The 25,326-nt window shown below is 38.9% G+C and overlaps 1 protein-coding gene across 1 annotated transcript in view; it reads left to right on the top strand.

Annotated features, from left to right (window-relative positions):
• The first annotated feature begins 3,484 nt into the window (after positions 1-3,484).
• LOC121941079 (collagen and calcium-binding EGF domain-containing protein 1-like) overlaps positions 3,485-25,326 on the top strand; it is a 42,622-nt gene continuing 20,780 nt past the window's right edge. The window contains exons 1-2 of the mRNA XM_042483802.1: positions 3,485-3,851; positions 6,815-6,895. Coding sequence (XP_042339736.1) covers positions 3,739-3,851; positions 6,815-6,895 — 194 coding nt within the window. The 5' untranslated portion in view covers positions 3,485-3,738. The remainder of the gene's footprint in view (positions 3,852-6,814; positions 6,896-25,326) is intronic.

The raw sequence follows: 25,326 nt of genomic DNA, 5'->3' as shown, positions 1-25,326 counted from the left end.
TTAAAGTCAAATTGACAAAATCCAAAATGAATCCAATTTGACTTGGACTTTAACAGTGACTCTTTGCTTCACTTGGACTCTAGCCCTTTGACTTGAAAATACTTGATACGTTCCTCCAAGCCCAAAGATTCTAAAGTGTGTTATTTAAAACATGTCCCACAAATAAACTAATTTTCCTTCATTTCCTCAATCAGCTAACATTACAATTATTTATTCCCAGCAAAGTGACACTTTGTTTGAACCAATCTGACAACATGCAATCAAGCAGGGAAGAACCATGAAGAACTAATATGTTACTGACAACAGGAGATCAAAAATAATACTAAGGATAATTTTGTTTGTGTTCAAAAACTATGCAAAGGTCAATAAAAAACAAAGTGCAGCTTACAAAACGTGCAGGTTTAAAAATGGCAGATGAAGATGCAACAACTTCCAAAAACATTCACCATTTGAAGTTGCAAAAAGAACGATGACGCTAATATCAATGCATTTAGTGAGCTAATGCTTAGATAACATTAACTCAACTTCTAAAGGATTTTTTAACAAACTAATTTTAAAAAAGCATTCATGATTTTTGTAAATTTAAAAATATATTGTTACTCTGTTGTGAAAATGGCATTACACATGTGGAAGAGTGCATTATGACTTGTTTAGGGCTTGTCACTTGACTTGGGACTTTCCTGTGTTGACTTGGGACTTGACTTGGGACTTGAGTGTAAAGACTAGAGACTTACTTATGAGTTGCAAAACAATGACTTGCTGCCACATTTAATACATATAGTAGGCTATAGTATACTAATAACATCATATAATATTTCAAAAAATGGCAAAGTAGTATAAGGTTGAGCAATACAGAGCAATTTGGCTCTGGTTTCATTCAATTACTCATCTACTGTAGGCTCTAATTTGTATAAATGTTATTTTATATTAACCATATGTCAAGCGGAGGAATTAAGACAGGATCTTCTTAGCTGGCCAGTGCAGACATATTCATTTCACAGTAATATGAAAGACCTGAAGAATAAACTTTTCAGCACCAATAAAAAGAAACTTGCATGTACAGTCAGCAGAACTTGCATGAGTTCACTAATGTCCTTGGATCTAGATGTTAATGTACACTTTATAATTTATCATAATAATGTGAAAATACAAACTCTGTACATAGTGTACTGTGTTAATCACATACGTAACTGTACATGCAGTCCAACTTTTACAGCCTAAAGTATTCCAAACTTACAGCACATGTTATCAGGCTTTGACTGCAAGTATGATTAAAAAAACACAAATAATAAGTGGATTATTAATATGCACAGAATAACAACCTCAACATGGATACTTCAAAAAGAAAAATCCCTTTCCCCGTCTTTTTTCAGTCCTCATTCCTTTGCCTTTCGCCTATATTCCAAAACAAACTTGACAGATAATTGTGTCTGGATAAGGTTCATCTTGTTAATTGCAAAATTTGGATTTTTTGCAAGTATGTGCATTATGAAGCAATAAAAACTGGAAAAACAGAAAATTCAATCATAGAATACATATCACACAATAATTACACCCATCTAAACAAACTATAATGAGTGTGCAGAAAGGTCACAGAGGATATGTACTTATGAGTATATAAAACAAACTGTTTTCACGAAAAATCATATGTGAAAAATCATAGATCATACGAGAAACTCATAATAAATCTTCTGTGTTTTAAGTTGCCTTGGGTTTGAAAAGCACATGTACTGAGCACCTCTTGGGTGAGCCTGGAAGTTACCACATCTTTCAGCTCTTCCTGACTCTGACTCTATCTTGGATCTTGTTGTTCCAAAAGCATTTTGCAAGCGGACCCATCTCATCTCACGCAACATATGTTTGTTATTCCTTTTACAACAGCCCGCTCTTTTTTTAATTTATGTAGAGACAAATTGTTCTAGTCCTTCTTAAATGTGGGACACAGTGGGTATACTTCATAAATCAGTTGTATTGTGGGTCTGTGGCTACTTGGAACAATTAATTTTCATATCGTAAGTATGCCGATGACACTCACATTTACACATCTGTATCAAACAATGAATACTGTCTCATGATTAAATGCACTGACCAAACCAACAAGTGTGTCAAAAGTGCCAGAAAAAAAAAAGAAAAATTGTAACAAAAACTTTTGGTGCCAAAAAGGAATGAATGACAATTGATGCTCTTAACAGATCAAAATTTAAACAGCTGTCAGAAATTAATTTCGAATAAGATTTAGAAGAGTTAATCCATGTCTTTATTTCTGCACCCTTTGTAATGAGCTTTTCTTTGTTTTTGTTTTTCTTAAAAAAGCTCTCAAACAGCTGCAGCTCATTCAGCTGGAGTCAAATCTCAGCACTGAATCCCAGTCTGTTAAGACCTGATGACAAATTACTGCTCCTTTATAAATCATGAAGTGGTTGGGGACCAAAATACATGCTGGATCTTCAGCTACTGCATCAACACACTAGACCTCGGAGCTTGGCACTGGTCGGGTTATTCCCAAAACTGAAATCCAAAGATGGTGAAACTGCTTTAGCTGCTCTGCTGCACATATTTGGAGCTTCTAGAAGATCTGTAACTCTTTTCAGTATCAATCATTTTTAAGTCAAAGGTAGTTTTCTTTTTTTTTTTTTTTAAATTCTTGTTGTAATTTTCATTTCATTTGCAATTTGATTATCTTTTATTATTGTTTTAGTGTCAATGTAATAGAGGTCTACGATGGAGCAATTGTAGATTATTGTTTATAAAGAAATTTCATCAGCAACAGGTAAAGTAAAAGCCAACCCTAGATTAAACCTTGTTCACTATATTTGCATTTTGGCAATGTGCCGGGATTTTCTTGTGGATGTGTGCTGCTTATGGTCTGGCACCTGGTTCCTTTTTTTCAAAGTCCCGGCCTTACCTGCACGCTTTGACCAGGAACATCCTGAACACAGCGTAAATATGAAGAAAATAAGAAAACACAGGCACAGCACAGTCTCTACAAATACTGCCACGTGCTTCTGGTGGGTCAAGTGATGATTGAGAAATAACTGCAGGAGTCTATACCGTTTATTTTATTTTTTGAAATGTTATCCATAGAGTCTTTTTTTTTTGCATTATGTGCATTAGTCATCATTCAGCCCATTTTATTTATTTTAATGATTTCCCCCCACATCAGACACTGTAATCTAATTTACCCCATATTTTTAAGTCATACCCACCAATAGCGCCCCCCAATGCCCTTTTTTTCTTAACAGCTCACTGTGATGTTGTAAAGCTTAATTGTGAAAATTATTGACTTTAACATTATCAGCAGTATAAGATTCGAGTCAGGTTTGAATTAAGAGCACCATTTAACAAATTTTATAATCATTACTACTATTATCTTTATCCCACTATACCTCATCATCACCACTAATGGGCAGTGCGGGTGTATACTCAGTCTCTTCTTTAAAGGCAGGAATGTAAATCCAGAGGGATTAGTGAGAACACAGTGGGCTGTAAACTCTTCAGTAGCTCTCCAAGGGGTCTCTGCCTCAGTGCGTAAAGTTGGGACGGGGCTCCGGACGCGCAGCACTTATTATCTCACAGGCTCCATGTGCGTCACCTCTGCGGGGTACTTAACGTAAGGATTTCTGATATTTTGATCCCACAACCCGCGCGGGTCACTGACAGATGAAAACACGGGCGTTTTTGCTGATGTGAAGGCGATTTCCCTTAAAAGGATCATCTGTCCCGGAGCGCAGAGGGGACATGGGTCAACTTTATGGTGCGACTCTTTTACCATTTGGCGCTATCTGTGTTATTTTCCTGTGGGAATCTGGTGCCAGCTCTATCAGGACGACGCTTGCTGTAGACAACTCGGGGTGAGTCTCAAGTGTTTGACTGAAGGATCCTAAAAATATCTTGATTTTATTGTGAATGAACGACAGTACACTGGTGAATCCATGTCAGCCTCATCCATAATAAGTTTAATCAGGCATGTAATGACTTTCAGATGTTTTATATATATATATAATATATATATATATATATATATATATATATATATATATATATATATATATATATATATATACATATATATATAATGACGCAAAACTCCACGTAAAACCTCAACAAAAGGTTTTTAAAAAGCATCAGTTTGTAGGTTTCAGCTTAAACCACAACTTCTGAGACACAGTTTACTAATGTGGTTAGATCTGTGAGATAAAAACTGGAAACACCCACTTCAATCGCATTAGTAGTTTGTTTCGGTTTCTAATTTAAAATCCACTGTCAGATTATGCCAAATTATGCCAAAAGCCATAATAGAGTTTAGACTATGTTTTATTGGTTTCTTGTCTTTACGACATACTGTGAGAGCAGCCTGTCACACAGAGGAGACCCCTGAGTGAACCGCTGCAGCGTGTATAATCTAATGTGATTTTCAAGGAAATGCAAAAGGCAAAGGGAAACTCCAAATGGTTGCAATCGGTTGCGGTGCAGAGAGCCAAATGTTACTTGTGCTCAGACTAAACATGACAGATGCTATTAAGGTGCCCGGACACAGTAGGTCAGGAGGTGAGGAGAGGATGTTGAGAGGAGCACGTGCACCCAATATTACGAGGAGAAGAGGAAACCAGGTTGCTGCAGGTTAAACCCCAAATTATAAGGCAAGATTTATGTTATTATTTTATTTATTATTATATTATTTTTTATGTTTAGCCCACATTTTGGCCACCTTGTTTGAGATGACAAGGGATCATATACTCTCAGATTTATGCTTTAAAGGTTCAGTATTAACTCAAATAGCTGTGTTAATGCCTTTATAAGTATAGCTGTATACATTTAAGCATAGCCTGTGTATGACTGTATTTCTTTATTTCCTCTGGCTGTAAAATTGACGTTAATAAAATCAGACTAGTACCCTCATTGTTATTTTCGTTGACATCTTAATGTATATTTTATGTAATTTTCACAACAGAGCTAAGAGCTAGAACAATTAATCAGTCAGCCAAATATATTTTAGCTTAAAACTGTAGTCAGTAACGTTTATAAAAAAATAACTTTTGTCAGATATTAGCTGTACCTGTCACATTCACACAGCTCTAAAGATAAAGATAATCTGTAAAAAACAAGCAAACAACAAAACATATTCCTCTGCCTACTCTGTTGCCTTGAAGCATTTCTAATAGCATCACGGCAAAAACAACCAATCAGAGTCGAGGACTCTCTAATGCAGCAGTCAATCGTGTCACTTGCTGCTCGTGACCTGCAGTCACTCTGTTATATTTGGCAGCGCTGATAAAATATGAGTCAAGATCGTGTTACTGTATTGCCTTCTTGTCTCAAATGTTTCCAGAAACATATTTCAGTTGCTGTTTAGCTATAACATACAAAAGTTGGTCTAGCTGGTGCGTGGTGATTGATATTTTGGTTGACTGTTTCCAACATGGTGGCCTCATCTCAAACTTGGCCGCCATGTTGATCAGCGCTGCCTAGTTTGACAGTTTGACCGCATTCCACGAGCAGTAATTGACATAACTGACAGCTGTGTTAGAGACTCCTCGGCTCTTTAACTGTAGCTTTAACGTATATATATTATATTTCATTATCAATGATTTTGTGCACGTTCACACTTCACAAACACTACCTCAAAGTTCACTTTACACAGATTAAACTGAACAAGTTCACATTCATAGACCACAAAACTTATATAGGCTACAGTATGTCAGTTGATAAGTGACACAGAACAGAAATGCCAAAGCTGCGTAAGAGGTCATTTAGTAATAGTGTCTCCATCACATAGCTTGTGCAGCAGAGAGCACTGCCATTTGTTCTGCCAGTTATTTTCACGACTAACTGATGAATTGCTTGGCACTATAATTTTTTTATGAGGCCATGTATTTATAACACTGTAAAATGTGGCCATTCATGTCAAGGTACTGTTGATGTATAACCCTTTGATGCTCTGGACAGCTACCAGGTTTATGGCCCCGACTATGAATCACAATAGGTGTGTTTCCATTGCGAGAACTCAGGGTAAAACCTAAGAGATGGGAACATTTACAGGAACAGCCTTGTAGTAGGTCCTCTCAGCCTTTGTGTCTCCATTGCAGTGTAGGTCCCCGGTAGGACACACTGGACTCTGGATGTTGATGTAGTCATTCTTCTTCTTTTTCTTCTTCCTTTGCTGTTGGGTTTTATTGCTGCGTTCATGTGATGCCAACTACAATGTGTTCATGTACTTAGAGGTCATAAAGAGAGAACACCATGGAAGCTACAAAGAAGATGGGTTGCATTTTAATGCCAAGAGCATTTAAGAAAGAGGTTGGTAGCTGTGACCAAACATTGACTTTTTCTCACCATGTTTATTCATTTATGACCTCAAGTCGGCAACTCGTTTTGTAAAATGATCTCAGAGTTGACAAGTTGTTTTCCACCATGAGAGGTCATTAATATGAATTTTCCCAGGAAAGTCATCATTCCAATTACTCACATGGCATCACATGAATGCAGCATTAAAAAAGGCGCTTCTTTTGTTGATGTCCCACCCAGCAGTTTTTTTAGGGCCGCACTGAAGTACCTACCACGAGGAAGGGACTTGTTTGCCCCTGTAGAAGTTCTCAAAAATTGTCCTACAGCGGCAGTTCCTTGGGTGGAGACACGCCCCAGCGGGCAAGATCCTGTAAAACTACCCCTGAGCTCCTGGACCTTTGTTGCATGTCACTCCCCATTTCTCTCCTCTTGTTTCATGAGCATGTAAGGAACTAGTGGAAAAAAGTGCTTAAACGTGTTTAAAGTGCCCATCAATCACAATTGTTTGCATGCATCTTTCCTTTCTCAGAACGGAGTGTCCGGATAATAAGATCTTGACCGTGGAGTATCCCTGTGTCAGAGCTGGGGGAAAGAACAGCACTTGTTTCAGGTAAGACTCCCAGCTCATGGTCGAATAAGCCTGAGCCTCTGAATGAAACAGCAGGGAGTAACTATACACTATACATTTATATTTTGGTATCCTGCTGGCTGCCTTTCCCGGAACAGAGATTTGGTCAAGGACACTTTGACAGGACAAGTGGCTGCTGATGCCTGTTGACCCAGAAACAATCTGGGGCTATGGAGTGGTTTCTGTGACCACTAAACCACCCAGCTGTGTCATTTCCAGAACTCCACACAGTATCTCCTGTTGGAAACTATATATCCACTTGGGAGAGAAAAATAATGATTTCCTGGAGATCATCACTCAGAGACTGAATGATGATCTTCACCGAAAATGTATTTTTTTTTTTTTAAGTGTCCTAATTTGTCAACCAACAGCAGAGACCCTTTAAGAAGTCAAGATGAGGATTTACTTACCTTGTATTAGTCACTGTATTTGATTAACTGCCAGAAACAGATTTGTCCCACTATACTTTATTCTAACTTCATGCTCTAGTTTGTTAGAGTTACTTTTATGGAAAATAGAAGTGACTAATATCAGTTTTGAACAACACTGTTATTCTAGTTCTTGTACAGCAGTTTTATTTTTGCACTGACCTTACTTCCACCAGCCTGGCTCTGTGACAGTGAAACAGAACTTGAACTTGCTCAGCTTGGGTCCAGAGCTAAAACATTTAGGGAAGGCATACCCCTCAGGGAGATCGGCCTGCATTATAACCTAAAAAGTAGAAGTAGTCTGGCAGAAGAGGACATCATTAGTTATGCACTGTTTCCATTTAGTGGAAAGACTCCTTAAAGTGTTTAACAACACCAAATTAGGTTTAAGAATTGAGTCATCAGTGTCTTTCTGTAACTGAAACAAGGGTAAATAAAACAAGGACAATGTAAGATAGTAATAGTGTGCAGCTTATGAAAGGTATGGAATATTTCTTGATGAAATCCATAATCTTTCTGTAGTAAATACATTGCTGTGTAGTCTCCAGGCATCTAATTTAAGAAAACATCCTTTGATATCATATCATGTGAGCATCTTGAAACATAGGTGGAAGGAAATAAATTGTTTCAATGCAGACAATGTGGCAGGTTGTAAGCTTGTGATACATCATACACAACAGGAGAAAAATCAATGTAAATCGCTCATTTTGACGTTCAGATAACTTTCTTCTGAAGCCAAACTTTGGCTCGGCTTTGGCTGCTGGCGTAAGAAGATCCTTTAATAAATGAGGCACCAGGTCTGGTGTGAGGCCAGACCATCTGATCTGTTTACTGTCAAGGTTAGGCTGTAACAGGCTCTGCGTCTTGTTTAATTTCTGGCTCTACGAGAGATGTGTGGTGCTGGAGGAGGCAGATTAGATGAGGTTGAATTTTCCTTGCCATGTTTCTCAAGGCAGTTCAGCACAGAACTGGATCAAATTGATTTTTGCAAATAACTTCAGGGGCAACCAGATTGATCCACTGTGTCTATAGCCTACATCAATATTACTTTCAATTCAGTTTCAGTGGGAGCAGCATATTGTCCGGAAAGGGCCAGCCCATATTTCTATCTCTTAAGACACACTGAAAGTTAAAGTCATACTTTGTCTGGATGGATGTTTACTTCTTACACCTCTTTCTAACATACAGCGAGCATGTGAACAGGCTGGAGGTGCACAAAGCTCACCAACATAGAGCTAAACTGGCTGACTTTTCAAACAAGTGACACATAGGCCTAGCTTTGCCTGTTTGCTGACGCACAGAACAGGTTATATCTTGATTGGAAAACACTGAAACAATCTGATATTTGTCACTTATTCACGTCCAGTTCGGAAAGAGATGTTACTGCAGCCAATGAGTCTGAAAATGCTGTCTCCAGCCATTTTTAAAAAATGTTTAAAGCTTCCATGTTTAATTAAATTTGTCTTATATGCAGTCAATGGCTTTATACATGGTGTGCTAAAAAATGATGTTGAAGATGCCTCCTCAAAAGAACAAAACAGAGCTGCTCACAATTAACATGAGCTCTAAACTTATCCATGGCTGTCATCCAAATACTTAACAGTGTATGTGTTTGTCATTAACAGGCCACTTTTTTTGTATTTACAAAACTGTAACTGTTCAAACTAATTTAGCTAAGTTAGTTAACAATGTGCTTTTTGGCCTTGGAAGTAACCACTGCTTACTACTAAGGTGGTTAGCTGGACTGCTAACAATTGCATCTTAGTTTAGAGGAGATAAACACACCGTTTAATCAGTTTTTGTGAATTTTTCTCTTGGTTTTATTTTTTTTTTTGTAGCAGCAAAACTACCATGATCATACTGCAGCACATGTGGCAACGTGATTGTATCCCTGCTTGTCATATTTTAAAACTCGGGTAGAAGCCTTTTTTGTTGAATCTTGAAATAGATGGTCAGCTGATCTTGATGCAGAGGGGGTCAGCATTAAGACATAAAGGGGTTCACAGTTGGGTTTGGGCATCAAAACCAACTGGCTAGGGTAAGGGAGAGACTGTTGTTGACGTTAATCACATCAGTAGACTTACGTTACTAAGAATGGGTCCGTGGTTAGATTTGGGAAACAAACCTACCACTTTGCTTTAGTGTTAGGAAAAGATTTTCCTACACTAGGCATTAGTCAAGTCAGTCGACTTACGTGACTACAAAACTGCCAGCGGTTAGGTCTAGGCAACAAAACTACATGGTTAGGGCTAGAAGAAGATTGTGGTTGATGTGAATAATGACTTATGTGAGGAATGACTGACATGACAAATCAACATTGACTGTTAGTCTCACACAGGACACGACCACCAGTCTCCTGGGTCAAAGTTCTGTGTTTGTTGGGCCATCCGCCTCTACTCCCACCCACCCACATTCTCTGTCCTAATACTGCGTCCATTGTTCTAAGCGTCTAGTAATGATGCCGATTTGTGTCTCATAGAGACGGTAAAGGGTGTAGTTATGATGACGCTGGGGCACCAGGCACTGCCAAATTGTAATTGTATTTTGGTCCCTTTGGAGTGAGACCAGTCTGCATGTGGAGAAATCCCAAGCTTGACAGATCTGCCATGCTTAGTTATCATCACTAAGCTATGATTGGACAATTGATGTTTTAAACTGTATTTGACCCAGTCCTGCTCAGGCTAATAGTCTAATCTCTACCCACAGCTCTGCTGTGTTCAGACAGACTGGACATTTTCCAATCTTCTCTGGTTTTCTTCTCTTATTTCTTCACCTGGCACACCTCTCTCATAGTCAAAGAATCTGGGAAACGGTGATATTTCGAGAGTTTTGATTGAAGATGACATGTTAACCATTTGGCAAAATTCACACCTTCCTAAAGAAAGTGGGCTAAGTTGCTATAAAAACAGTGAAGCAAATTATGGTACTTATAGTACTTAAATTATAGTAGCACTCAACAGCGGCATGACCTTTTCTGAAAAGGATCCCAGAATGTTTAAGAAAAGTCTAACAGTGATATTTTACAAGAAATATTAAACAATTTCTTATGATGATTTATGTATCCCAATAGAAACTGCCTTTATTAATTTTGTCTGTTTGTCAGTGCTCTATGACTATGACTCTATGTCTTGACCTTGATTGGTCTTCTCAGTCTTGCTGTCGATCTCTTCTCATTCTCCTTCTGCACTTTGTGTTAGTGCTATGGATAAGCTAAAATGTAAATGTCTCTGTCTCAGAGGGTTTTGTGGTGTTGTGCAGAAGTAAACCCTTGCTGCTCTCACCAGCTTAACAAAGATGTTGCTGGCCGCAGGTCTCCTCCTCCTCCAGTGTGGTTTTCACAGTGTTGAGAGTGAATCGGCTCGATTTCTACATTTCTATTGTTCTGGCCATTTTGCTTTCTTATTCTGTCTTCGCTGGAGGTCAGATTTCAGCCGTGCCAAGCCAAATATACATGGTTCGTACCCAGATTCTGAGTGATGTGAGTGTGTGTGTGAGCTTGCATGTTTATGTATGAGTCTGTATGTGTTGTCTCTGTATTGCCTGTGCTGGCAGTTCCAGCAGTTTTATGATGATGAGAGTTAATATTCTGCTGCTTTCTGAACCCTCTCTCTCTAAACACTCTCAGCTGTGCAGTCAGACTCTGACAGGACTGATGGGCTCCACTAAACTGTAAACCATCCTTTCACTTGATTGGCATGTTGTTCTGGTTTAAGTACCCTGCATGGCTCATTACTGCAGCAGATAACACCCATAATATTACGCTACAGTATGTGAGCTCAGGTTCTTACCCAGATTAAGGGTTAATCATAAAAGTCATGGAGGCATGATTGATTTTTATTGTTTCCATACTTTATGCTTCTTCGGTTGCTTCAATTAGGGTGTGAACAACAGGGGAGTCAGGGGGAGCTTGGCTCCTTGCATGAGCTCCCTGAAAACATAATTCATAAAGATTTGGGAGGTCACTAAAATATTGCTATGTTTGCTATGCATTTCTATTTCTCTGTATCTTCATCCTGCCTGCGATCTCAGTATTACACAGCTACCACTTTTTGAATGTTTAGGAAGGAGGTGTGTTTGGACGAAAATGATGATTGGCACTACAGTATGACTACAAAAAAGCAAGATGCTGATCCAGGTATACAGCCATTGTAAGAAACTGACTTCACTTCAGATGATTCTTAACAAAGTCTCATATGACGTATAGAGTTGTGCAATACTGCATCTGTTTCCACGATTCCTTGCATTTTTCAATTGCATTTCAAGGGAGAGGATCTAACAAAGTCAAGACAGTTACAGAATTAAGATCATGTGTCCATATTCTTTCCACCTCTCCCATTGTACTTTCCCTTTTTCGCTTTCCTCCACAAACACATTCCTCCAGTACAACGAAGTGCAGAGCGTGTGGTCGGATGAAAACTGTGCAACTGTATTTACGACAGAAAACACTAAGAGTTTGAAAAAAAGGAATACTTAGAGTCAGTACGTGCCTCTTGACTTTCCCTCCAGGAATATCTCAAGGCTGAGTCACATAGACTTTGGTCATTTTGGCATAGTTTTTGCTTCTGATGCTTCTTTGCGGGGGTCTCTTATATCATTAGACTATTGGCGCCTTTCACACTTTTGCTTCCACATTCACCATTCATCTGTTATAGATGAGGTGCTAACTCATATACAGTACACAAATATAGCTGTGCATGACCTGACTACATCTTTTTTCACTGGACATCAGAACTCTTCATTGTTGACATGGTTTACCTGCTTCTGATCTATTTATGCTTGTGGTATGAAAGAGCTCCACTGGTCAGATACATAGCTTTGATAAGATTTTAACCACAATCACTTCCTGTCTTGAATTATTACACTACTCATGTAGGGTTTGCCTCTGTGAACACGTGATTGCATGCTGACTGTTGAAGGCGGGAAGGCCTCTTTACAACTGGCATTCACATGCGTCTCATATGTGGATTGTGTCCACATCTGATATACTGTAGATGCATTCCCTTTCCTCGTTTGGTTGCCAAAACACAGTTTGGACGAGTGTCTTCTTGTGATTTCCAGCCTTTAAAATAACACATGTGTTGTATAGTTCTGTCCAAGTTGTTTTTTTTTCCCCTGTGTGTGTTTCCTGGTTGAACGTCCACCTGTGTAGTGGTGTGTTTTAAAAGTCTTTAATCCTTCGCGGAATTAATGCAAAATAACTAATTGCTGCTTTATAAAATTTTTAATTTTAGCCAGTCCTTTTAATATTCATGCAACAAAATATTAAAGGGCCATTTTTTCCACATGAGGTAATCCAGTTCAGAACCATTGTTATAAGCCAAGGCAGAACAAACCACAATTCAACCAGAATAATATAATTTTCTCTGCGAATAAAGTGGTTTGTTCAGGCAAACCTTCAGTTCCAGATTGAGACATGCTACACCAGAACTTGGTGTTGGCATTGGAAAGTTTAAAATGTACACAATCTTGTTGTAAAAGATCAAATACTGCCATTTGCATCCTAATTTTTGGCCAACCTATTGGTTCATTTATGACCCCAAAAGAGAAAATACACTGACTTTGGTGATCCCATGAATGCATTATGGGTTCTGGATACTAACATGGTGCCTATTCATTCTGAAGAGAATTGCTCACCTGGCGCATATGCCAAAAATGTTTCTATCATTTGGGTTTACATCCAGGGTATGTGTTGTTTCTCTCACTGGCCTCACCTGTGAGTTTCCACTCGGCCCATACTCTTTACATTGTGATGATGTCGCAGATATTTTAATTTCTTTTCTCAGCTCAAGGAAGGTTTTTACAAATCCTCCATGGATCAAAAATACAATCTAGAAAGAATCATAACTGACCTTGTTTTAAGTTCAAGGTGTCCTGTCAACAGTTCTACAGACATATCTTTTACAAATGTGGTCTATGGGGAAAATGCTTTTTGGGCCACAGGGGATTTTATTTGCTGCAGTATAAGTCAGGCCACTCAGAAAAACCAGAATCAAGGCTTAGCAGCGTTCCTGGGGGCCTGAATGATCCCCTGACTTTCCGTCTTGCATGACCATGAGGTTGAAACTTTTGCTTTTGAGTGAAATATCTCTAGAACTATGTGATAGTCACGCTGTTTTCATGCACATACTATATGTATTCATACAAAATGTTATACACCAAAATTTGTACATACCTCACAATGCGATCATGAGACCAGTGCACTGAGGTTGGGGTTGGTGGATGGATTACAAAACACGGGACTTTTCTCAGGAGGAAAATGTTCACAGCCATGTGAACTTTGAGTCATTTTAAGTAACATTGTCCTCTTGTTTGTTTTCCTAAACATTAAAACAGTAACTTTATGTTAAGTACATAACTTTATGTAAAGTATGTAACGTCATTCATGGGGCACAAATTTGTAGGATATCATACCAACCATTAAACGAGGATACGCTGGGAAATCTAACGACAACCCCATCAGTCTCTGCTGTATTTGTATTTAATGTTAAGAAGTGTATGTTAGCATGCTAACACACTAAACTAAGATGGTGTGCATGATACTTGCTAAAAATGAATATGTTAGCAAGCCAGCAGCATGCAGCTCAAAATGTTGCTGTGCCTAAGAACAGCCTCACAAAGCTGCAAGCACTACCGTAGACTTTTGGATCAGTCATTGATAGATTTATAATCCAATTAAGACAGACTCACTTCATTAATATATTGTTGTCAGTTTGGAATTTGGTTTCCTCAGCACTGTGTGTTTCATTGACACCTGTTATTTACAGCTATGAATGTGTTTTACGCTTTCTAATTAAAAGTCCAATCACCCACATGGGAGACAATATAAACATCTGAAGCTTGTTAAGCATTACCAATGCAAACCCAGAAATAAAAGCCATGACTTCATAATGACCACATGAGCTTCAAATTTGCACTTGGTTGCTTTTGGTTGGTGAACATTGTTGTTGGCTCGACTGAGTGACTTGACAGCTTTGCTGGTTTAAGTTGTTGAACTGCACAGTTGGGGTTTGATTGTTTCGCTAACTGAACCAGAGTGTGTTTCTTTGTTGGGTGGAGGTAGTGGGCCACAGCTTTACAACTAGGGGTGACTGAAGGTTAGATATTTGTTTGCTGATCTCTACACATCCCCCTCTTTACTTCAGAGCTAAAAGTATTTGTTCATTGTACAGGCCATGCCAGATCATCTAATCATGTTTGGTCTCGGACATGGGGGTCTGTCACGAGATGCCTGGAGAGTGGATACCTGTGGTTTTAAAGGTCATGCCACAGTGTTTGTTTATAGCATAATTTGAACATCCTGCAGAACAAATGTTCAGAGTTATTTGTTGACTTTGTTTTTTGTTCAGAAAGGATAGGTGGAAATGTTAAAGATCTTGTTCAGATGTTTGGGAACTTCGAAAGTGGTCTGTAAAAGGCATTTTCTCCCAAGCACTGAGTCCAAGTTCAAACTCCCCACCCACAGTTGCATTTAACATTCAACATTTAAAGTGTCCATTAATGAGACCCGACTGAGACTGACTCGGGTTCGGGCCTGGACTCCATCTCCCCTCTACAGCTTACCTCTTTCTTGTAGGACTCAGATTCTCTGTTTTGCTCGAGAGAGACAGAAGCCAGGCCTCCATCTAGTAGCCCGAGTATTAACACCGGGGTTGAGGTCAGGTCAAATGAAACTAACAAGAAGTTTCTTAAATGCTAAGTGTTGTTTTGAAGTGAGCGTAATTACAGAACTTTGATGCTTGTTAGGGCAACCAGACCACAGAGGGTCAGTGAGGTTAGTGTTGAGAAATTGATCCTCTCCTTGACCTTGTCAAAAATGATCATGTCTGATCATTTTAGGGTTGAAGAAAACATAAAGAGAAACACTTAAGTCCGTCTTGATTTGGTTTTTGATCTGAGCACCAGCAGACTCTCAGCCTGGGAATCACATGAATCTGCCAGCTCATGTTTTATGTGCTCTGGGAGATGTTTCTGGTTCTCTCTGTGTTCAAACAGACAATTTCCAGCTGATCACAACCACTTATATAACATGGGTGTTTTTGATACAATAAACTGCAAAATATGCAATATCATTTTTAACTCATGCGCCCTCATTGCAGGGACAAGACAGTGTAACCTTGCTTAGTAAAGAGGAGCACCATTTAGGCATCCTGAAAACAAGATGGCTGCAGCTGATGTAAACGTTCTGTTTAAGTAATATAGACCAAATCACAATATTTAATTACAATAACTTCTGGTTAGAAAACAGCAGCATCATGTCCATATAATCAAATAGCGCTGAGCAAATGCTTCATTTGATTCATTGTTAGCCACCCAAAAAGGCCCACCATAAAGAATCAATATCAATGCATATGCAATATTCAGAATATTTTCACCACTTTACCTTGCCATGAGACAGCCCATGCTGACAGGGATTTGAGGCCATTGTATCAAAAACACCAGACTCCAGTGAGAAAAAATGTATTCCACTGAAGTTGCTAGTCTACTGCTGCCTCGATCACCTATTGTGTAAGGTACAATGGAGTCAAATATTCAAACATAGTGTGCACTTAAACTGATACTGATTTTTTTTAGGAGGCTAAAATGTGTTTTATTGCAGCCCCATCCATAACAGTACATTGCTTAGCTTCTGTAAATTTAGTTTATCAAAGACATTAGCAGTGCAGTTCATAAAATAAGCACAACAGAAACGTCAGATCGGTTGGACCAATGTGTTTAACTCTATATCTTTAAATGTTAAAATTACTGAAAATGACAACTGAAATAAACAAGTTTGCTGAATATACATCTCCACAATTCAAAACAGTAGCCAGTGACTTTTGTTGTTTGAATTACATTTCTAGGCAACATCATGGTTTAACGTTTACTTCCTGTCAGCTGATGTTATTGACATACACTGCAAAACATTCAAACAGAAAAGAAATACAAAAGTTTGAAACGGTCTATATTCAAAATTCTGATGGTAAAATGACAACACTTGTTCACAGACATATTAATGCTTTGACACAAGTTTTGTCGCTTTGATTGACTGTAGGTCGATCCAACTGCATTCAGAGGCATTATAATCGACAGCCATCAATAACACTCCTTGGAAATCAAAAATGGGACAAGAGGTTCCAGGTTTTTGCATTTGCGAATAAGTCTAGCAGTACAAGGCTAGCAGTGTCTACTTGTGTACTGTTAATCGCACTTCTTTGAACAGTGGTGCCTTTGGATCGGGGTAGGAGGAGGCCACAGGGAAGCAACTCTGGTGTCACTGTCCAGCCCACTGTCATTCTGAAATTGTCAAATACCACAGCATTTGCTTTTGGGGTAAGATCCCGAGGCCAAAAGCTACTTTCACGTCCGAATGATCAGACAACACCATTTGCAGTGTTGTTATATGCCAACAGACGTCTGGATGGTACCTGCCATTGCAGCATAATATGTGAACGGGTGGCGTCACTTCAGATGCAGACAAAAGGAATCTGTCACATCTGCATGATACACCACTGGAAAGTATCAGGTTGAAGTGCTGCCACTAATGATGTAATATAAGGAGCATGAGGGGGCCTATAGGCGGGAGGAGCTTTGGAAGGATTGAACAAACTTTGGCCTTTTCATGCAGGAGTCCGGTGTTTGCCTCCTGTCTCATGTTGAAAATTGGTGATGTTTTTTTTTCTACACCATACCATATCCTCCTTCTCCAAAGACTAACCATGTGCTTTTGTTGCTGTCCCAAAGTTTGTTCCCATGTGCTTGTGGTGCTTGTTTTGTGTAAATATAACCTTGTGCAGTGTAATCCCACCATGGGATTGTGTTGACATCATGACAGTAGCATCCCAGAACGTAAACAGCAGACACAAAAGGATACCTAGAATAATAATACCCAGTAATACTGTATGTAGACATGGAAGTCCATGCAAAGCAGCAATATGTGATGACTTGGGATAGAAGCATGTTGCATTGTCCCTTTGAGAGATGAGAATGTTTAGACTTTCAGTCTTTGAAATACCACTGAGATGTGAGACACAGAGTCTGCTTACAGGGTCGATTTTATCTTGACTAGATCCTCATTGATCACTTAACTGACCAATTTGCTGACTGACTGACTTGCTAGGATAATTGATTTACATACTGACAGCTGCGGGCTGAGATCCAACCTTGTATGGTGTGTGTTGTGTGTGATACATGTGGGAGAGTGTGTGAACTTTGCTCCTTAACACCTTCAATGCAGGACTCAAGATTAGGCGTTATCTCAGAATCTTAAGCTTCCTCTCATCTCCTCGGTTTCCTTCTCAATTTATGACATTAGACTTGGCTCTCACCTCAACTCTGGATCCTACATGGTCTCTCCACATACTTTTAAAGCTACTAACCTTTTCCCCCCATAAACACATACCCACACACATAGACGTACTTGTGAAACCACAGTGAAAGTAGTGGTGATGCATCACTAAATTGCAAAACAGGCTGACTGAAAGCAGGACTCATTCAGAATAAAGTGCATAAACAGAAGAGCCATCAACCATTCAGAGACAAGCAACAGAACATTAGATTAGATAAACGGATAAAATACATGGACATAATGAGTTATCCAGCTAACCAGACACTTCCATGACAGTCAGTGAGACTACCAAGACGCATACAGAGTAAACAGGACTGATAAAGACATGAGAGCCACATCTGAGACACAGTACCCCAGGAAATAATGGAAAACATGATGTGTGCTGCTGAGAGACATTTCTTTACTCTCTAATATCATGGTGACTTTCATGCAGGCAGCTAGAAATGTGCAGCCTGTCACTCATAAGTGGAAAAGCTGATGCATGTTTCTTTGATAGTAATCTGACACTTGAAATACAGAAAACTCCAGAAACTGTGGGAACAGCAGGAAATATGGATAAAAAAAGACTTCTCTCAACAAAGTCCTGAACCCCCAAAACTGGTTCCGCTGCCCAGTTTTGGCTTGATTCTCAAGCCAATTCTTAAGTTTTCAAAAAGCCAAATCCATCTACTTTAGTTTCTCAGCCTCAGCATTTTTATTGTTTGCTGTTGGTTCTACTGTTAAGCACTGTATAACTCTAAAAAAAAAAAAGAAAGTAATATATAAAGAACAGCCATCATCCTCAAATCATTAGTTTGGGCTTTAAACATAACTAGTTTGATATGAAACTTAAAATCTTGTTAACTGTCATAAAAATGTATAATAAACAGTTATTCCCCAGGTTTCATTCTTGCCTTTCCCTTTCCTTAAAAATTGTACCTTCTCAAAAGCACAAAAAGGAAACGTAGGGTGAAGGTGACTAGTTTTCAAGTGTCTGGCTGCATTCCTAAAAATGTAGCACAATATTTTTATTTAAACAGTCTTTTAATACGGTGAGGCTTAATTTCTTTAAATTGAAACTGGTTTTATTGGCATGGGAAACGTACAATATGTACAAAATGTACAATATGTAAAGGTCTAGCAGAATTTGGATTAGACAAGATAACACCTCTGACACACCCACCAACCAAGAGAAAATATATCTCAAAGCCTGTTGCAAAAGTTTCATACGAATTTGAGGAAAAACTCAAATTTCGACCTGGAAACTGTAAAAAAAAAAAAACCCAGTGATTTACAGATTGAACATGCTCTCACACACCTCATTTAGTTTTGATATGTCTCAGAGGAAAATTTTGCTGCTCACAACAGTCTTTTTCTTTGTCTCTGAGAAATAAATCAGCTTCTTATTTGGAGATTACTAAATCACTAGATCTGTTTCTCTTAACACCCACTTATGAGAAATAAGGAGCAAAAGAATAAATCAGGAGTTCTTTTGCTGTGCTCTTAGGCTTCTCTGAGACAGAATAAATACACAGAGTTGAGACTTGTTTGACTTTTCTTTTGGATCTTACTTTTATCTCAAGAGCAGATTATTTCAGAAAAATAAATATTACTACAGTGTATTATTGCAATATTTTGAATTTTCCTCTCCTCTGAGGTATGCGGATATTCTGTCCCCTGCACCTGACTGGTTTGATTTCCTCAGGTGTTACCCATTCCAATTGGAGTGGCATCCGGTTTGTTTTTCCAACCTACAGGGTGCAGTGTGGGACCAAGTCGTTATAAAGTCTTGGCCAGCTTGACAGTTGGGGTGCCTGATACTGTCCCACTTGTAAAATGCTTCTTGTTTTTTTGTGTGTCAAATTAAGATATGATTGATTATTCCCTATGCTGGGAAGTCCTTTGTTTAGGGACACCATGTGCATGGGTGATGTCCATGTTTTACTTTTCCATCAAGTTAAGATAGTGAGGTTTTATTTTAATTTTTGGTTTTTGTTAGATTAAGTTATTTCTTATTTTGAGATTTCTCTTTTGCTTGTATTTATGTTTTGATTGAAAACATACCCACAAGCCCTTTCCCCCTGTAGTCTGCCTCAGCTATTTTTGTGTCTTCATTATCTAAACTCCTCGTAAATGAATAATTTTACCAAAAAGCTGGATTTATGTTGCTTCCTTTTCCCTAATGAGCTGGGTCATAACAGTCAGGCTTTGGAGAAATTAACATCATTCCATGTGATGCATTTTTGTGTATAATGATCCTTTTTTTCTGTTTTGATGGATTAACGGTAACAAGGATCATTACGCCATTTTTAAAAGTTTGTTGGCAGCTCCTAGGCCACTAACTAACAGCGTAGTGAGAAACTTAATAACAAATCTGCAAAAGATATAAACAGCAGGGTAAAGCACAAGAAGGTGGCAGATGTAAAGTAAGACAGATGAAAGTAATGTAAGAGTTGGGGGGGGGGGCTTTGGAAGCAGAGGTATTTGTTTGATCCAAACGAAATAAAGTTGCACCCTGGCAGGCCAAGCGCTCGCCTCTGTGGGGGATTTGCCTGGAGAACGGCAAAAAAGTCTTTAAAAAGAGCAAGAAGGGGAAATCGGAGCAGGGAGGGAAGCTGCTGAGTGTTTTTCCCTCTCTGCTGTAAGTGGCTTCCTGCCTAGATGAGGACATGTGGTGGGATTCTGACTGAGAGTCGACTGTCAGCGAATCAGACGTGCAGCTTTCCTCAGGAGATATTGATATAATACCCACTTTACACTTTCTATTGCATTCCCCACAGATTCTTTTCTCTCAGTTTTGTCTTTTTGCATTCATTATTTTCACTTTCTGTTTTTTCTCATCCTCACTCACACATCTATCCTCCTCTTTTTTTCTCCATATCTCTTTATCCCTTTTCCAGGTCATACTTCCTCTCTCTCCCTCTCACTCACTGACTTACATTCACTCGTCCTTGTGTGTATTTCTGGCTTCTATCTCCTATTTGTATCAGAAACATCAGTAATTTTATCAGTGCAGAAGTATATTTGGAATGTTTCCTGGTCAATTGGTCCCAGCGCACGAAATACAGAGCACCTGCCCCAAATACACACAAACACATCTTTCCTCGTGTGTAACAGTGTTTTTTAGTCTAACTAGCTGCCATGTGTACAGTTTAACTGTACATGTCTACAGTGCACAGGAGCAGGGATTTCCCCTCTCCTACAGCACCTGAACTGACCATGAGAGATATATAGAGCAATATTCAGACAGACGGGAGAGAGAGGAGGAAAGGACTTACTATGTGTGTGTTTGACTGAATCAGTTTTGATTATATCCACACTGTTTTTCTGGCCTGGTAAAGGCTGACTTTTTTCACAGCAGACACTTTGACTCGTCACAGCAGGAGAAGTGCGGGTGTTGCTGATAACGTTAATGATGGCTGCACTCAGTTGAAGTGTTCAGTTCAAGTTCCCTGGTTTTGTTTTAATGCCAGTGTCCGAAGACACTCCAATTACATTATCATGCACACCTGTGCCTTTCCTGCTATGGCTCATCAAAGTGCCCCAGTGCAAAATGTCTACATGACAACAATTGTAAGGTTACATTTTTTTAAAAATGACATTGACAGACTGACATGTCCATACAGCATTTCTTTGTTTTTACTTGTCATTGTAGAAAACCCACGTGTTACTAATGACATTAATACTGTTAAGGGGCGTGCTATATATGAAATCAGTCCCTTGTTCACTAATTCACAACAATCTAGCTCTAAATTAGCTTTTTTAATATTCATCTGCATGCAATGAGATCATGGCGAAGTTTGATTGGTTAACTAGGAGAGGGAACGCCCACAATCAGCTGATTGAAGGAGGCAGTGGGAGTTATGAATGAATGAAGCATAAACAAAGTCTTCATTAATGAACTTAAGCTGAGCTTCATTAGCTGAAACCACCTGCGTACGGAAGAGGAAATCCTGGCATGGATATCCCCTGGCTACACAAGATCTCCTGATATATTGGCTACTCCCTAAAGGTTCATCATTGTCAGATGACAGAACTACAGGTTTCGAGAATGTTGTCGAAGTTCCTTTATTCAACAGACTGGATTTAGGTTTTATCCAATGACAATTACAAACTTCAAACTTCAGATGTTGAGAACTTATAATATTTATCATATGCTTAGTGCACCCCATGCATGAATGGCCAAAGCAGGAATAGACAGCACTGTGTTTATTGCCTTACAATTAGCCTACTATTTATTCCAGTAACCTAAATACTGTAAACATGTAAAAAAAAAAAAAAACAGTGGCACCAAAAAGTAAGATAATTTAAATTTATCTGGTGAGGCACCCTGGGAAGCCGAGGTTACCACTGCTCCCCTGTATTTTTGGGCCCTGTATGCAAAATCAAGATAAACGTTCTTTAGCAAAATACCGTCTTTTGCTTTCACAAGAAGTTTTGGTGTTACGTTTGTTCAGTTGTATTGAAGTGTTTTATGATACTGGTTAGCTATTATTTATGTCAGTGAAGCTGATTTCAAACTGGATGTGTCTGTTTCTCTCTGTGTGTCTGAGAAGCAGATGCAGAGAGAAATTAGAAATGAAAGAGAATGTATCACATCACTGAAGTGCTATTCACCTACGTCTGTGATGAGAAGCAGACGTGTGTGTGTGTGTGTCCACATGTTCTCCCCTCTGCGTGCTGTATGGTGCTGTGCGTCTCACACTGTACGCTGTATTGCTGAACGTTAAGGGCCTGCTGGGATTTTCAGTCAGAGGTCCCCCTCTTACAAGCCATAAAACAAGCTATTACATTGCTGCTGTCGCTGAAAAAAACATCCTACTGAGTATGACAGTCTAGTTTTTCTCACTCAAACTAAAAATGTGCATCCATTCAGTTTCCTCTTGCTTTCGACGAGATTCATACACCATACCTCACTGGCAGCTCCGGTCACATGTCCTACAGTAATGCATTAAGATCAATACAAAAATGCCCAACAGTAAACAGTGTAATTTGGTGTGAAAGCCAGTTATGTCAAACAGCAGGAAATCCCTGACTGAAGAATGGAAAGAGGTGATTTGATTTTGGTTTTCAGGTAACAAGGAGCAGATACCTGCATCAGTGTATACTTCTTGTGTTTGGACATAATGTTTATGAGTAGTATGTAATGTTTGTGCATGTGTATGTTGTTAAGATGTCTGTATTGAATGTCAAGACATTTGATATTTTTATGTGTTTGTGTCTGTCTGCATTTTTGTGCACAGGTGCACACAAATGAGATCATCCTTCAGGCTTGTAAATGTGCACAAGAGCTGGATTCAATCTGACTATGTGGATGTGTGGTGTTACCGAATTGGACATTTGATAAACCGTAAACATGTGTGTGCATATATGGTATGTACATTTGTGTGTGTGTGTGTTGGAGATTAAATTCCCTCTTGCAGCAGTCTACTGTTTATCATAGGATTTTAGTGAGGCTCTGACAGCTCTGTCTTCAGCTCACTCCTCATCGTTAACACACTGATTTTTTGCCTTCAGCTAAACGTTAAAATACTTGCTGAAATCTCTCGTCAAGTGGAAACAAATAGTCGGCTTGCACATGAGGGCAACACATTCAGCCTGAACATGATCCGCTTACGGATTGTTTGCACTGCATCCAGAAGTCCACGGGGGCATCCTATTCAAACTATCGCTCTCTTTTCTCCCTTTGGCGTTTTCTCTCTGTGTAATTTGGATGGCGATCAACAAATGCCAAGCTGTGGGAAACAGCAACCTGTTCATTTTTCTCACACGTCGGGATTCTTTCAGCAAAGCTATACTACTGCTCTGAGTTTTGCTGTTTCATTTCACTGAGAAGCACTTAACGCCGCCTTCTGTCTTCATTTTTTCTCCCAGAGAGAACTTTTATAATGCCTTTGAGTTACGCTTCCTGTGTTTAATGGAGGTTTAATTGTCTTCGTAGAGCTGCAGAACAGAGTCGGACCTCCCAAAAAACTCCAGTCATGATATTCCATCTTTTTCTGATTAGTGTGCACCTGAACACCCCTCTAGACAAGAACAATGGCGTTTTTTTTTCTTTGAGTTTTGTGTACAATCTGGTCCAGATTAGCTCTTTTCTATCCCTTTATGGCGGTGCTGTCACTGTCAATACCTCAACAAAACAAATCACTGGCCAATTGATAACAGACTGGAATGACATTATTGTTGCAGCATTGTTTGAAGTTGGCAAGCCCAGCGGGGTGTATGTTCCTGTAAGCACAGAGCTTTGTTTCATGTAGCAAAATTGAAAACGGAGAATAAAGGAGGTGTGGAGTGTAACAACTGGGGAGTGACAGCCATCACTCTCTCAACACCTCCGGGATTTTTCAACATCAAGGCCATTTAGAAGACTTAGCGGACCCTCTTGGTCTTATCAGTACATTACTTTGAGCTTTAGTTACAGTCTCCAGTGGGATTTTTTTTTTTTTTTAAAAAAAGCTCATCCTTTAACCCTTTAAAATCTGCGCAAAATGGTTTTGATTTCTTTAATTAAGACGGGGAAAAGAAACAAGCAACTTCACAAGCCATGACCAAGAATTAGCAAAATGTTAATAGAAGAGCTACAATAGAATTACCAGAAAAGCACAAAAAATAAAGTTAGAATTAAAAAAAGTAAAATATGTATTTACTTAAGATACTTCATTTTATTTTTTTTCTGTAACATAAATTTTAAATATAAAATTATGTTATTATTAATATAGTTTGATGGACATTTTTAAGATTTTTTAAAAGATAATTTTCGAGTAATCTGATTCTAAATCTAAACTAATATTTAGCAAATTTTCTCACAATTTTTACTGACTTAAAGCATTTTGTTGGGCTTTCCTTGCCAAGTTGGTCATCGCCTTTTTCCCCCATGTTTGCGAAAGAAATCGAACCAGTTTGCTCAGGTTTCAAAGGGTCAAATAGGCTGTGAAAGGCATCTGCACGCAGCATTAATCCAGGTTTCAAAGGGTAAAAACAGCATTCCTGTCTGGCATGAAAATTCATCCAGACACGTCATTATGAGCAATCTGTCGTTAGCTTGACCTTACCGCTCAGCTGCTCTCACTAACCCTTATCTTACGCTCACCCGTCACTGTTTCCCTCATTCAGCTAAAGTGTGTTTTATTGGCATTTGTGTATGGTATAAGAAAAGTTTTATTCAAGCATCCAAGTAAAAATAAGTGTTATTTTTGACAGCTTCTCTCTCTGTCACACACATCAGATGACATATACTGACGTGAGACATTCTACCAGTCCACAGCTGGGTTTCCATCCATGTATTTTTATGCCAAAATGATACAGTGAATAATAATGGAAACATATTGGTCTGGTAAGTATCGCAATATTTCCTGCGGCTTCCCAGATGCATTCACAATGCAGGCAGGAGGCATTAACATCTGGTATCAGTGGGCCAGTGAGTAAATCAAAGTCTTTTTGGCCTAAAACATTACAGCTGTTACATACATTAAAATGCCAGCAATACAATATTTGTCCATAAATGTGTTTTTACTGACATGTGAGATCAATACCCATCAATGCAAAATGTTGGATTATGACGTGGAAGTGTTTTTTGATGAGTCATGAGGACTTTGATCCATGTCAGTCATGATGGAGCTGAGCCTAACTTAAGTTTTACTTTTGGTAACATTTTAAACATTTCACTACCAATTGTCTGCATG

This window comes from Plectropomus leopardus, chromosome 1, assembly GCF_008729295.1.
Source record: "Plectropomus leopardus isolate mb chromosome 1, YSFRI_Pleo_2.0, whole genome shotgun sequence".
Classification (NCBI taxonomy): Eukaryota; Metazoa; Chordata; class Actinopteri; order Perciformes; family Serranidae; genus Plectropomus; species Plectropomus leopardus.
This window is presented reverse-complemented; position numbering and strand designations above follow the sequence as displayed.